The sequence below is a fragment of the Coregonus lavaretus genome (assembly GCF_964263955.1).
Source record: "Coregonus lavaretus genome assembly, chromosome: 8".
Taxonomy (NCBI): Eukaryota; Metazoa; Chordata; class Actinopteri; order Salmoniformes; family Salmonidae; genus Coregonus; species Coregonus lavaretus.
In genome coordinates this window covers 17,300,662-17,316,572 of record NC_139995.1, presented here as the reverse complement: position 1 = coordinate 17,316,572, position 15,911 = coordinate 17,300,662, and the positions used below count along the sequence as shown (strand labels likewise).

The 15,911-nt window shown below is 43.5% G+C and overlaps 1 protein-coding gene across 1 annotated transcript; it reads left to right on the top strand.

The window, feature by feature from the left end:
• Positions 1–7,311: 7,311 nt before the first annotated feature.
• Positions 7,312–15,451, top strand: LOC311133180 (coiled-coil domain-containing protein 120-like; the record flags this gene model as incomplete). Its single annotated transcript, XM_084166625.1, has 9 exons — positions 7,312–7,360; positions 7,828–7,946; positions 8,783–8,887; positions 8,992–9,112; positions 9,658–9,717; positions 10,104–10,260; positions 10,356–10,457; positions 14,224–15,252; positions 15,355–15,451. The coding sequence occupies 9 exons, from the start codon at positions 7,312–7,314 to the stop codon at positions 15,449–15,451; spliced, it is 1,839 nt and encodes a 612-aa protein (XP_084022751.1).
• Positions 15,452–15,911: the final 460 nt, after the last annotated feature.

Genomic DNA, 15,911 nt, shown 5'->3' with positions numbered 1-15,911 from the left:
GATGACGAGTATATATGTAGCATATCTGTTGAAGTGAGTTTGTGTGTCATTTGAAAATTCATGACAGGAGCAGGCAGCAGCTGTGTAAACAATAGTTGAAGCCACCACCAGGAGTGAGTGTGTCACTGTAGCCTCACCGTCAGTCTGTCTGCACTGGAGCCGAGGACACATTTCATCTGTTCTTCTTTGGCTCTGCTAGTAGCATCAACATAATAATGGTATCAAAGCATTGAGTTGCTATAAATAAGAAACTGTTTCCCTTTGGCAAAGACATAATAGCCTACATCACTGTATTCAAAGTAGTATGCACTAAAATATGCAAATGAATAGGTATTTGGACAATCCAAGCTACAGAAGAAAACCATTTTAGTATCTTCAATGGGCTGGAAGATGCATTGTTTACTGAGTTTTGATGGGTTTTTGCCTGGCCTGCAGTGGTGGGGCTACACGGCGTGTGAATATGATCATATAATAGGCTAAGCTTGTAAAGATGCGTGGTGTTGTGAGAGTGGACATGGTAGAAGAGAGAGAGAGAGGCCTGCCCTGCAGCATTGACTATGTGGCCCCCTGGACTTGAATATTAAACTCCTGGTTGATTTACATTTTGCATCCCGTGTGATACGAGCTGCACAGGGGCTGCCTGCCTGCTCTCACAGCGCAGCTCATGTTTTAATCAGCGTGTTTCTCTCCACAGCTCATCTGTATCACAATAACCATTGTCTCACTCCTAGCATATTCTGTCTGGGTCTCCTAAGTGTCCATCTCATTCTTTTACTGTCAATTGTCACTCCCTCTTGTTTCTCTGATCATCTCACTCATCTCACTGTCTCTTACCTCATTTGGTCTGACTGAGTGATGATTTTCCTCTAAACCTCCTTTCTTTCCCGTAAGCTTCACTCAGGAATGTGAGTTTAGTGCTGAGTTATTGTACCTGTGTCTCTGAACACATCTGCCCTCCAGATGTGCCAGTAGTTACCTCTGACTCACACCATGGGATCAGCAGTCCTTTCAGGTGTGCTTTATTTGGTACTAGGTTCAGAAGGCAGTAAATCCAGTAAAGTAAGATAGGAGTCCTGTTGTATTTTACCAGCTCCCCCGATTCTCATCCCTCTCATGCCATGTTTCCCTTGATTATTTATGAACTTACCTTCATTATTTATGAACTTTCTAAACTGATTGTGGAAAGTTGAGATCTAGCTGCTCACACTGCCTTGCTGTGCTGCGTGTATTATTTGGTTTGTGTGGAGGAAAACATTCCTAGATGACGTGCCTGCCTTATGGCTCCAGGCGTCAACTCACCACTTGCCTCCAAGTGGACACCCAATGGTTCCTGTTGGGACCCACAACTGTTCCTGTTAGGAGTGGACACCCAACTGTTCCTGTCTGTCTCATCATTTTTCCTATCAATCTCTCAGTCTTGCCCCTTTTCCCAATGTTTTTAAACTGTTGAATGGCACATTATTAATAATTTTGGTTGAAGTTTGGTACACCACCTCCCTCTGGTCAATGATATTATGTCCTCTTCAGTGCAAATGAAGTTAAATGAAGAATAATCGATTGACTAGGACTGGAGTGGATGCATGTGATGGGCTGGGTCAGACTACCAGTGTCAATGGACAGTGAATCATTACTGTGTCAGTTGTTTGTTTAAGAGGCTCCTCTGTGTCTATCAATGGGGGAATTTCACACAGGGGGAATTTCACACTAGTACGTGCAAACAGGACAGTCTAAGCTCCAGGACTGGAACCCATGTTAAATGTGTGAGGTATTTGAAGCATGAAGCTCCCATATAGTGTGACTGAGGTGGTAGGTAAATGTTACTTTTTTTACAATGACAATATGGTGCCGTTATTTACATTTTAGTCATTTAGCAGACGCTCTCATCCAGAGCGACTTACAGTTAGTGAGTGCTTACATTTTCATACTGGCCCCCCGTGGGAAACAAACCCACAACCCTGGCGTTGCAAGCGTCATGCTCTACCAGCTGAGCTACACGGGACGTCTTAAAAATTATCCAACCTTAGTCTTAGCCCTTGAGTCATTCTGTGTTGTTGGTGGTGTTTTGTTAAGAAAATAAGCATTATAATATTTAGTAGACTGCAAGGAGCTGCCTGTTATTTATGACTAAGATTCTGGAGTCTGAGTGAGAGAGGCTCTGGCACTGAATAGTATCACTATTGTTTGTTCTCTATGCAGCGTAAGGGAATAAAGCCTGATTTGGAACAAGCTTGCATGGAATTCTGAATAATACCACAAAGTAGAATGATAGGCTACCCCTGACCTCTTTAGACTGAGATGAGCAACCTCCTGCTTTGGCCAATGCTGGCAGGCTTTAAAGTCCAGGCAGTAGATAATGGACCTTATCTGATATTTATTTAGTTGGTGCTGTATATTAACTAATGTACATCAGTGGTGGTCGGTGCCATTTAAGATGAGGGAGGATTTTTTTTTTTTTTATGAACATGGCCTTATTTCTATTACAGCATATTGGATGACTGTCATTCATATTCCATTCACCCAGCTCAATGTAACATCGATAGGTTTAGGCTACTACATGATACTCAAAATTTCCCTGTACCCATTATGAGGTTGCTACAACCTAGCTTATGAATGAAAGTTTACAGCATATGTGCACAGGTCGAGAGAATTTTGAGTAATCAAGGTGACAGACAGTGCCACATTCAATATCGCCTTGCCTGCTTCTAGCTGATCTAGGGTGTAATAATTAGTCCAACAGTTGCAAACGAGAGTTTCTATTGGACAAATTCAAGTATTTTTATCCCAGTTTCGTTCCGTTTGCTTCCGTTTAAGAAACGTTTTTCAACAGAATCGGCGCAATGGACACACCCTTGATCACACGCAAACACAGTTAACTTTCATAGTAGACACATACAAGTAGCTCGTTGTATATATAATTCCTTCTCGCATTTATCTACGCACTCTCCTCCTCTCACCTTTTCCCTTCGCTTGTGGACTTCAGTGCACAACACATCAGCTGTCTGTGACCAGGTGAAGAAAACTTTCCAAGCCAAACCTTCATATCATGACCGCTAACCGCTACACATCATGTCATAGTCAACATAGCTACTAGAGCTGACGCGTTAGTGAACCCGCTACAATCATGCAGTACAGTGGACAGTCAGAAATAAGTTTAGCAGCTACACCGGCGGGCCCCAGTGGCAATAAATTAATAAAACCAAAAGCTTACCTTGACTTGGAAGAGTTCCAGTGTTGGGTAGCCAAAGCCAGCTAACTAACATGGCATCCCTCTCTGTTTGAGCCGGGTGTTTGAGTAGGCTAAACTAGCTAACTAAGTAAGTGAACGTTTAATAGCTAGCTCTCCCTCTCTTGCTTCTCCTTAATTTGTTAAAAACTGTTCAACTATTGTCTTTCTCTCTCTTTGAGTCAACTACTCACCACATTTTATGCACTGCAGTGCTAGCTAGCTGTAGCTTATGCTTTCAGTACTAGATTCATTGTCTGATCCTTTGATTGGGTGGACAACATGTCAGTTCATTCTGCAAGAGCTCTGATAGGTTGGAGGATGTCCTCTGGAAGTTGTCTTAATTACTGTGTAAGTCTATGGAAGGTGGTGAGAACCGTGAGCCTCCTAGGTTTTGTATTGAAGTCAATGTACCCAGAGGAGGACAGAAGCTAGCTGTCCTCCGGCTACACCATGGTGCTACCCTACAGAGTTCTGCTGAGGCTACTGTAGACCTTCATTGCAAAACAGTGTGTTTTAATCAATTATTTGGTGACGTGAATATATTTAGTATAGTCTTATCTAAAAAGGATACCTTTTTAAATGTTTCACAATTTTTATGAAATTCACTGAGGAGGATGGTCCTCCCTTTCCTCCTCTGAGGAGTCTCCACTGATATATACTGAACAAAAATATAAATGCAACATGTAACAATTTCAACTATTTTACTGAGTTAAAGTGGCCCCTTGTAGCTCAGTTGGTAGAGCATTGCGCTTGCAACGCCAGGGTTGTGGGTTAATTTCCCACGAGGGGCCAGTATGAAAATGTATGCACTCACTAACTGTAAGTCGCTCTGGATAAGAGCATCGGCTAAATGACTAAAAATATTAATAAATAAGGAAATCAGTCAATTGAAATAAATTAATTAGACCCTAATCTATGGATTTCACATGATTGGGCAGGGGCGCAGCCATGGGTGGGCTCCACTGGGGAGCCAGGCCCAGTCAATTAGTTTTTCCCCACAAAAGGGGTTTATTACAGACAGAAATACGCCTCAGTTTCATCAGCTGTCCGGGTGGCTGGTTTCAGATGATCCCGCAGGTGAAGAAGCCGGATGTGGAGGTCCTGGGCTGGCGTGGTTACACGTGGTCTGCGGTTGTGAGGCCGATTGGATGTACTGCCAGATTCTCTAAAACGACATTGGAGGCAGATTATGGTAGCGAAATGAACATTTAATTATTTGGCAACAGCTGTGGTGGACATTCCTGCAGTCACAATTGCATGCTCCCTCTGTGGCATTGTGTTGTGTGACAAAACTGCACATTTTACAGTGGCCTTTTATTGTCCCCAGTACAAGGTGCACCTGTGTAATGATCATGCTGTTTAATCAGCTTCTTGATATGCCATACTTGTCAGGTGGATGTATTATCTTGGCAAAGAAGAAATGCTCACTAACAGGGATCTAAACTAATTTGTGGACAAAGTTGAGAGAAACTAGCTTTTTGTGCGTTTGGAACATTTCTGGGATCTGAAACATGGAACCAACACTTTACATGTTGTGTTTATATTTTTGTTCAGTATACATGGGTTCTAACTTGAACAATTCTTTGTTAGTTTACAATTGTAGAATTTATGCTCCCCGCATACAAAAACCATGTAGACTGCGGGAAAGCCCCGATCGCAAGATTGTAATTTCTATGACTCACACGGTGGAGGAACATGTTGCCTGTACATAGTAAACTGGTGCACGCCAAGTGATGCGCACCAAGTGGCACAAATATAATTTCATTAATTAAATGTGTAAAAACATATTAGAGTGAACATTAACAAGCCAGCAGCAGATGAAACAGAAATTTAATTATCTCCTCTCTCTCTCCAAGGTTTTAGCTTGCAGCTATCACTGTTTAACTGGCTAGGTTTAGGATATTTAGTGATAAACGTAGCTATGTTATCGACATATGGCAGTACACAAACAAAATCTAGCTCACTTATTTTGCCAGCTAGAAAGAAATAGCCAAAAAGTCATTCAGAAATGGAGGAAGAGGATAGCAAGCTAAAGTTGTCTGCTGCCTCTTCAACAAGAAACAACTGTGACCACATTGATCCTAAGATCCAAAAATAAACGTTTCCCATGGACCAAAATCCATCCCTCCAAAGAAAACATGGCTCCGGGGCTTCTCTGAAATGGCACCTGATCCGCGATCTGAGCCATGGCCAAAGCGTAGCATTTGAGTTTAGCCCGCACTCGGCAGGCCGTATAGAAAACTCCCCCAGAGCCACAGAATGACGAATTACCGCAACACGCAGCCCCGAAAAACACCTTTCCCATAGGCTTGTACTATCTATGACAGCATCAGCAGTTAGCTACCAACAGCTGGCAGACATGTTTACATGTGGTTAGTTTTATCAGTGTTATTTAGATGGAAGACGTGAGCTAAATGCAGTAGCTCTATAGCTAGCTAACGTTAGCATAGAGGTAGCAGGCTAGCTAGCTCTTTCACTTACCCGGTTCACTTCTCTGCTCGTTCTCCTGGCTGTTTGAGATGATTTAGAAGCAACGTCAATGGTAGGGACAGCATCCACATTGAGAAGCAACTTTTTGCTGAAGCCTTCAATCCATTGTTGATTTCCGTGGAAGTTCTCAGGGATGAAATGTGCGCCGCAGATTGACGAGTAGACACCCAATTCGCCCGCCTAATATTCACAAATGTATCCCACTTTTTAGAAGTTTTTCATTCACCGAATGACGCATGGCGTTGTGGAATTGTTTCCGAAGTTTGATTTGGAGAAAACCTCAAACCCACCTTTTAGAACAACATTACAATATTATAACAATTGATTTAAGAGTTTGTCATTTGGGAATGTTTTATTGGGGTCTTCTAAGTTATAATTATATGTGTTTCTGGCATTGAGAAATAGGTGCTACACTGCCTTTAAAGGTTCTGTTGAGATGTCAGCTAAATATCTGTCTAACTCCTCTAGAGCAATGTTTCCAAAATGATGAATCAGGACCCACTTGTGTTCCTGGGTTTCTGACTGGAAATGTTTTTGTTTTTTTATTGGGCGAGTCACAAGAAAATCCCGAAGGCTCGGCTCACAACACAAACAAGTTTGGGAGCCACTGTTTTAGAGAACGTTTGGAGAATGCTGTCACTTTAAATAAACTGTTGGGTGTAAGTTGTCTTCAGTGAATGTGTGCAACTGAGCATAAACAAAGCATGTTGTGTCTTACTTTCAGTGCAAAGTCGTTGCTGTTACTTTTGGTTCATTATTTTCTTTTGTGTTGGTTACCTTTGGAAATTGAGACATGAAATACACGCAGTTTCGGTTTCTCTCCATCTGTTCTTCTCCATACATTATTAATTCTGTTTTGCTCTCACTCCTCTTCAAAGACATGATTGTAAGAGCTAAGAGATACATTTTACACAGACAGGCAGGCAGGCAGACCTTCTCCGCTTCGTACCTATGACCGCAGCACAGCCGTGCTAAAAAAGTTGTTTACCATGCCCTTGTGTAAAATTGCTTTATTATTATTTATTATGTTGGCACAGACTACACTATCATGTTAAATACTTAAGTTATTGAATTATTGAATCACTCTATTAAGCAAACATTTGAATTAACCTGTTAACGTGAAGCCATCCAATGCCATCAAGCATACTTTTTGTATAATGCACATACGATGGACATAGACAGGCTAGGCCTGATAGTCTATTATTAAAACAATACACACGGTTCTCATTCTGTATTAACTGTAGGCCTATTCGTGTTTAGTCACATTACTGAAAATTGAACCGCTCTGCCTCTCTCTGTTACAGGATTTAGCATTAGACCCCTGAAAAGAGTCACAGTGGCTCCCCCCACTGGCGGTTCTTGACTAGTGGAAGACACATTCTTACTGGTTTAACAAAAATAGATTGCTAACCAAACTACTGGAGAACAAACACATGCTTGAAGTTGCTAGGTAAGATTAATGTATTTAAGCCAACCTGTGCTCTAGGCCTATATTATTTGTACCATTTCTATTAGGTAACCACAGTGCTCTCTCCCAACAGGTGAGGTTTTGATTGGCTGAGGTTTGAGAAGCAAGACCTCACGAATCAGACCACATGGAGGTCAAAGGGCGCCTCATCACATCCATGGGTGTGGGGGCTCCAGGTGAGTTTTACACCTCCACAAAGAGATTTTGGGGCACTTACTAATCTCTCGTGGACAGGCGCATATAACATAAGATGGTATCGTAGCGTCTGTCAACAGCCTGTGGGATGTGATAACTAACAACAAACTTTGTTCCGGTGCACAGATTTTTTCATCACTGATCATTTGGACAAATCACAATTTCCCAGGTGTTCGCATCTTTCGGGGAGGGGACATTTGGCCCATAGACTTGCCGGAAACTTGCAGAGAGAGTGGGGTGGAGCTCCCGCCCTGCTTCCACTCCTCATTCTAGTATCTTTTCTAACACATCTGCCCCCAGAACTTAATTGATAATCTGATGCAACTACGCAATATTTTAAGTACTCAGTAACACTGTAATTAACTAGTAACACCATTGTAGCTACAAAATAATTGTATAAATGGTTGTTGTCTCAGCTGAATGTGTTGATGTGTGTGTTGGTGTGCAGATCAGGACAGCAAGCTGCAAGCTGAGCGCATCTCCGCACTGCAGGAGAGAAAGCAACTACTGGAGGACCTCCTCAGCAGCCGAGTGGGAGAGCTGAGACAAGTGTGTCTGCTGGAGGCGGTCAGTTCCTCTTTCCTACCTTTTAACCATTGTAGGGCTCAGGGCAAGTTAGAGGGAATGGCTCCATACACCCAAGCCATGATATAGAGACGTGTGCTTTATCAGATTATTGGAAAGCATAAAACAACTTTGGGTTTGTTTTCTGCATCTGACTCAGTACAGAGCAGCTCTAAACCCCTGTAAATTTCAACCACCTGAAATTATAAATCAGGCTCACTGAGTTTGGCTGCACAGATGAAAGAACAACATTTGGCAACTTTTGTTACATAGCTAAGTTTAAAGCTTTCCCCTTCCAGAGCTGCGTGAGTCAAGAATATGTAGCGACAGCGTATCAATTGTAGCCTGATTTCTCCAGAGGCAGAGCCAGACATACCAGGCAGCAGCTCCAGCTTTTCACTCACAGCTGTTTCACACACCTTGCTTTTGGTTTGAAATTGAACACAGATGTGTCTCAGCTTCTCTCTAGAAAAATATTATTAATGCATGGAAATGCTCTCTATATTCTCGCTATATACAGTACATTTGATTTGGTGGTCAGATGTACTACCATTCAAATGATACTATTCTTGACCAACATAGTTTAATCTTCATTGGACTCTTATCACATTAGTTCTAGCACATTTATTTCAGCGCAACAATAAACTATTTTAAGATACAAAGGCTGGAGACTGTAACAGTTTAAGTATCAGTGTTTATTACATTTGTTCCTATTGCTGTATATAAATATATATTATATAACAGACAGTATGAAATTTGACTTGGCACTGGCTATATGAAAACAGTGTTAGCTTTTTAATCAAACTAGGCTAATTCTGTTGCATGTATTTTGTCTGCAGGAGCTGACCGGGAAGGTCCCACATGCTTTTCCCCTGGAGACAGGAGAGAGAGCTCCCGTTGTACAGTGCAGGGCTGGCCTGCCACATAACAACACCAAGGGAGAGGTCAGAGGATTTTCTCAGATACTATGACACTGGTCACAGAGGACCTGTATGTCTGTTAATACTGGTTATCAACACATCACTGACTAAGTTATTGCTTTGTGCAGGATGAGACAGGTCAGCGGAGGCAGATGAAAACACTCTTCAGTGGTGCTCTGTACAGGCACTCAGAGTCAGACAGGAATGTCCCCAACAGCAAGAGGACCGTTCACCGGGGATGCCACACAGGTAAGGCAGTGCTGTGTACAGCAGAGTTCAAAGACGTGTTAACAGCTATACATACAGATCTAGGCCGAACAACAGGGTACTGGGTAGCCCTTTCCTGCAGTCAAATGACCTAGTGGCCTCATGGGTGGAATGTTATTAATATTTTTCATAATTTGTTAATTAATAAACATTATTTTAAAAAACTGCAGAAAATCCGGTGTTTCTATGTCAAACGGTTTTGTTATATTTCAATCTTCTGTGATGCACATAAAGTGTAATATTGCGATGCAAACTCAAAATCAAATACATTTCAACTCTATATCCAACATGGTACAGGTGTCATCTTTTTAAAAAGCCTATAACCATGTGTGTGAGGTATATTTGTTTAAGACTACCAAGAAACTCTCTGTGTGACCCTGATTTGGCCCGCTGCAGTAAAAGGTTAACCTTACAGAAGTTATGATATGAGCCAGTTTCCACTCCTGTCCTCTCCAATGATGTGATGGTCTGTGTATTTGGTCTCCACTCCCTGTAATATAAAGAGGTTGTGTTTGTTTTTCTTGCAGAGGACACAGTGATGTCAGAGAGCACTAGCTCCATGTCAGATTCAACATCCCATGACAATGGTGAGTCAGCCAGAGCTTCAAATACAATCATAACAACTGAATCTGTTAAAGCCAGTGTGTAAAATCATTGAGCAGTTATCTTTGTCTGTTCCACCCTAACACCAAAGTCTTGCAAAATATTATCCAAACGTTATTCTGTGAGGCGAGAGATTGGTACTGTGCACATTCACAGGTTATAATAAGTTACTAGATGACAGATCACATTTCAGTACCTATCGTGAAAATGAGAAGGGCGAAGAATCACATTTCTCCTCCTTAAATTTGGAATTACACAGCTGCTGCCTGATTATGTTCATGAAAGAGAATGAGCGGTTTACTGTAATTGCGTGTCAGTTGTGAGTTAGAGTGACTCAAGTTGACCAAACCCCATCTTCTCCCTCCCTTAGAGGAGTCCTCTCCCAGTGTGGCAGCAGACCACCGCTCCATGTCCCAGCCCCGTCTGACCCTGGGCAGCCCAGACCACCAGGTCTGTAGGAAACTGTCCCCAGTGGAGATATACTATGAAATGAGGACGCGCCGTAACTCTGTGACCAGCTCCATCAGGTACTGTCAGTGTCAGTGTGTGTGTGTGTGTGTGTACAAGTGTAAAGCACTCTTTCTTCTTGTGTCTAATGCTATGAACTCATGTTTTTTCCTAGCCCTAGTCATTCTCTACCAAGGAGTACATCTAATGTTGAAGGCAGAAGTGTTCCTGCTACCCCCCTCATCGCCCGAACCGCCCCAATCAGTGTTCATGTCAGGTAATATTCCTCCTCTGGTCCAGTGCTTCTGCTTAATGCAGCACATCCACTGCTACCCACCCACTATGATGACAGAGAGGCTGACAGAATAACAGATTATTGCAGCAGGTAATTAGGCTACAGAACATGCCAGTCATGGAAAACGTTGCATCAACATTTGCATCAACATTTTATCATCAAAGCTCTCAAGATTATTTATTTTGTGAGAAGTCAAGTGCCATAGATATTTACAGTGCCTTGCAAAAGTATTCATCCCCCTTGGCATTTTTCCTATTTTGTTGCATTACAACCTGTAATTTAAATGGATTTTTATTTGGATTTCATGTAATAGACATACACAAAATAGACCAAATTGGTGAAGTGAAATGAAAAAAAGGACTTGTTTCAAAAAAATAAAAATACAAAATAACGGAAAAGTGGTGCGTGCATACAGTGGGGAAAAAAAGTATTTAGTCAGCCACCAATTGTGCAAGTTCTCCCACTTAAAAAGATGAGAGAGGCCTGTAATTTTCATCATAGGTACACGTCAACTATGACAGACAAATTGAGGAAAAAAATTCCAGAAAATCACATTGTAGGATTTTTAATGAATTTATTTGCAAATTATGGTGGAAAATAAGTATTTGGTCACCTACAAACAAGCAAGATTTCTGGCTCTCACAGACCTGTAACTTCTTCTTTAAGAGGCTCCTCTGTCCTCCACTCGTTACCTGTATTAATGGCACCTGTTTGAACTTGTTATCAGTATAAAAGACACCTGTCCACAACCTCAAACAGTCACACTCCAAACTCCACTATGGCCAAGACCAACGAGCTGTCAAAGGACACCAGAAACAAAATTGTAGACCTGCACCAGGCTGGGAAGACTGAATCTGAAATAGGTAAGCAGCTTGGTTTGAAGAAATCAACTGTGGGAGCAATTATTAGGAAATGGAAGACATACAAGACCACTGATAATCTCCCTCGATCTGGGGCTCCACGCAAGATCTCACCCCGTGGGGTCAAAATGATCACAAGAACGGTGAGCAAAAATCCCAGAACCACACGGGGGGACCTAGTGAATGACCTGCAGAGAGCTGGGACCAAAGTAACAAAGCCTACCATCAGTAACACACTACGCCGCCAGGGACTCAAATCCTGCAGTGTCAGACGTGTCCCCCTGCTTAAGCCAGTACATGTCCAGGCCCGTCTGAAGTTTGCTAGAGTGCATTTGGATGATCCAGAAGAGGATTGGGAGAATGTCATATGGTCAGATGAACCCAAAATAGAACTTTTTGGTAAAAACTCAACTCGTCGTGTTTGGAGGACAAAGAATGCAGAGTTGCATCCAAAGAACACCATACCTACTGTGAAGCATGGGGGTGGAAACATCATGCTTTGGGGCTGTTTTTCTGCAAAGGGACCAGGACGACTGATCCGTGTAAAGGAAAGAATGAATGGGGCCATGTATCGTGAGATTTTGAGTGAAAACCTCCTTCCATCAGCAAGGGCATTGAAGATGAAACGTGGCTGGGTCTTTCAGCATGACAATGATCCCAAACACACCGCCCGGGCAACGAAGGAGTGGCTTCGTAAGAAGCATTTCAAGGTCCCAGAGTGGCCTAGCCAGTCTCCAGATCTCAACCCCATAGAAAATCTTTGGAGGGAGTTGAAAGTCCGTGTTGCCCAGCGACAGCCCCAAAACATCACTGCTCTAGAGGAGATCTGCATGGAGGAATGGGCCAAAATACCAGCAACAGTGTGTGAAAACCTTGTGAAGACTTACAGAAAACGTTTGACCTGTGTCATTGCCAACAAAGGGTATATAACAAAGTATTGAGAAACTTTTGTTATTGACCAAATACTTATTTTCCACCATCATTTGCAAATAAATTAATTTAAAATCCTACAATGTGATTTTCTGGAATTTTTTTTCTCCTTTTGTCTGTCATAGTTGACATGTACCTATGATGAAAATTACAGGCCTCTCTCATCTTTTTAAGTGGGAGAACTTGCACAATTGGTGGCTGACTAAATACTTTTTTTCCCCACTGTATGTATTCACCCCCTTTGCTATGAAGCCCCTAAATAAGTTATGGTGCAACCAATTACCTTTAGAAGTCACATAATTAGTTAAATAAAGTCCACCTGTGTGCAATCTAAGTGTCACATGATCTGTCACATGATCTCAGTATATATACACCTGTTCTGAAAGGCCCCAGAGTCTGCAACACCACTAAGCAAGGGGCACCACCAAGCAAGCGGCACCATGAAGACGGAGCTCTCCACACAGGTCAAGGACAAAGTTGTGGAGAAGTACAGATCAGGGTTGGGTTACAAAAAAATATCAGAAACTTTGAACATCCCACGGAGCACCATTAAATCCATTATTAAAAATTTGAAAGAATATGACACCACAACAAACCTGCCAAGAGAGGGCCGCCCACCAAAACTCACGGACCAGGCAAGGAGGGCATTAATCAGAGAGGCAACAAAGAGACCAAAGATAACCCTGAAGGAGCTGCAAAGCTCCACAGCGGAGATTGGAGTATCTGTCCATAGGACCACTTTAAGCCGTACACTCCACAGAGCTGGGCTTTACGGAAGAGTGGCCAGAAAAAAGCCATTGCTTCAAGAAAAAAATAAGCAAACACATTTGGTGTTCGCCAAAAGGCATGTGGGAGACTCCCCAAACATATGGAAGAAGGTACTCTGGTCAGATGAGACTAGAATTGAGCTTTTTGGCCATCAAGGAAAACACTATGTCTGGCGCAAACCCAACACCTCTCATCACCCAGAGAACACCATCCACCATGGTGGTGGCAGCATCATGCTGTGGGGATGTTTTTCATCGGCAGGGACTGGGAAACTGGTCAGAATTGAAGGAATGATGGAAGGCGCTAAATACAGGGAAATTCTTGAGGGAAACCTGTTTCAGTCTTCCAGAGATTTGAGACTGGGACGGAGGTTCACCTTCCAGCAGGACAATGACCCTAAGCATACTGCTAAGGTAACACATGAGTGGTTTAAGGGGAAACATTTAAATGTCTTGGAATGGCCTAGTCAAAGCCCAGACCTCAATCCAATTGAGAATCTGTGGTATGACTTAAAGATTGCTGTACACCAGCGGAACCCATCCAACTTGAAGGAGCTGGAGCAGTTTTGCCTTGAAGAATGGGCAAAAATCCCAGTGGCTAGATGTGCCAAGCTTATAGAGACATACCCCAAGAGACTTTCAGCTGTAATTGCTGCAAAAGGTGGCTCTACAAAGTATTGTCTTTGCGGGGGTGAATACATTTACATTTACATTTTAGTCATTTAGCAGACGCTCTTATCCAGAGCGACTTACAGTTAGTGCATACATTATTTTATCGAACCCACAACCCTGGCGTTGCAAACGCCATGCTCTACCAACTGAGCTACATCCCCTGCTGGCCAAATCCCTCCCCTACCCTGGACGACGCTGGGAATAGTTATGCAAGCTCAAGTTTTCTGTTATTTTGTCTTGTTTCTTGTTTGTTTCACAAGAAAAAATATTTTGCATCTTCAAAGTGGTAGTTATGCTGTGTAAATCAAATGATACAATCAATTTTAATTCCAGGTTGTAAGGGAACAACATAGGAAAAATGCCAAGGGGGTGAATACTTTCGCAAGCCACTGTATATCATGCTCCCTTTGATATCACACATTCAATCAATGGGATATGAAATGTAAAGATACTGTGTTTACATTAGGACTAACCTATTCCAATAAGCTCATCAAATGCTGCTCTCTTTCTCTCCTTCAGATCGGATGGCTCTGGTGGGATTGCGCTAAAGCAGTGGTCTGGCAGCCTGGATGTACCACATATGGTGCCCTTGGCCCAGGAAGGCTCCTCCTCGGAGCGCAGAGGCTGCCCTTACAGCTCCTGTGCCCGGCGGAGCAACAGTTCTGAGGCCCTGCTTGACCGCTCCAGTCTCCCCGAGGACCCAGCCCCCAGGAACGGGATGCCCCCCAAAGGAGGGCCCTACAAAAGCTCTGAGGCCCTCACTGACGGCAAGCTGAGGCACATCCACCTGGGCAGTCCTGAGAGACACCTGGACGGCTCTATGGAGCAGGGCAACATGCGGCTGTCCATGGGTGGGAGAGGAGAAGCAGGGGGAGGGGGTTACAACGAGCTCCTAATGGATTACATCTGGGGGAAGCAACAGAGGATTCAAGTGCAACACCAGCTGTACCAATCAACGGGTAGAATCTGGCAGGACATTTCCTCTCCTCGATCTTCTACTGCTGCAGTGCCTCCTCAAGCCAACGGCTTCTCACACTCCCAGGTGCATCTTCCCAGTGCTGCCCCTGCCTACAGCCCCATGGTGATCCGTGGCTCCCAGGCTGAGCCTCACAGAGTCAAAGTCACGCGGACCAAGTCCTGTGGACCCTTCATCCCCCTGCAGCAGGACACCATCCTGCTCTCTGCCTATGAGTCTCCCCACCCTGCCCCAAGCTCCACTACCTCCTCCATTCCCAACCTGCACCCCTACCAGACTGAGCTGTCCGGCCCCTCATTCAATCACAGGCCTCCCCAGTTCTCTCTCCCCACCCCTGAGGACTCGACGAGGAGTCTGCATAAAGCCCTGGCGCTGGAGGGTCTCAGAGACTGGTATCTGAGGAACGCCCTCGGCTACCCTACCACCACGTCAAAGGGGCATGATGCAGGGGTCTCCCGCCTCTCACACCCCCACCCTTTGGTGCGCCAGGCTCAGTCTATACAAGGTGATCCACTCCATAGGTCCCAGATGTCTCAGTCAGCCAGCTTCCATGGCCACCCATTGCATGGAAGGTGAGTATTTCTGTACTTTGTAATGATTGTTGGTAACATTCACACAGGTGCACATTACGGTACTTTTGAGTGCAGTAATGATTTGTGCTCTCTCTATGGCAGGTCAATGGAGTTCTCACTCTATCAAGAGCCCATTCATCCTCAGATGCAAGACATGACTCTGAAGGAGCCCAGTGCTGACCCTGGCACGTTGGTCTAATGTAGCTGAATATTTATTTAAACACACACGTGCACACACACACACACACACACACACACACACACACACACACACACACACACACACACACACACACACACACACACACACACACACAGAGATCCAAACAATGTAAAAGGAGCTGATATAAGGTGACCTCACAAGCTAAAAAAAAAACACATTACAACCCCAGCAGAAAAAGACTGTAAAGCTGTGCTGAATGCCCTCTGTTGAAAATTAGCCCAGCAACTTTTGACTCCTAGATCGCGAAGCGAAGAATGGATTTGCACTGGAGCTGTCCCCGGAGTCTCAGAATATATTGTTATTCTGTAGCTACCGTATACTGTATTGTATTCTATTGTTGGTCAGACCCAAGCCACATGTAACAAATATCCTCCTTGTTTAACCTAACAAATCTCCCAAGATATAATTTTTTACAGAATATAGTATATGTATTCTA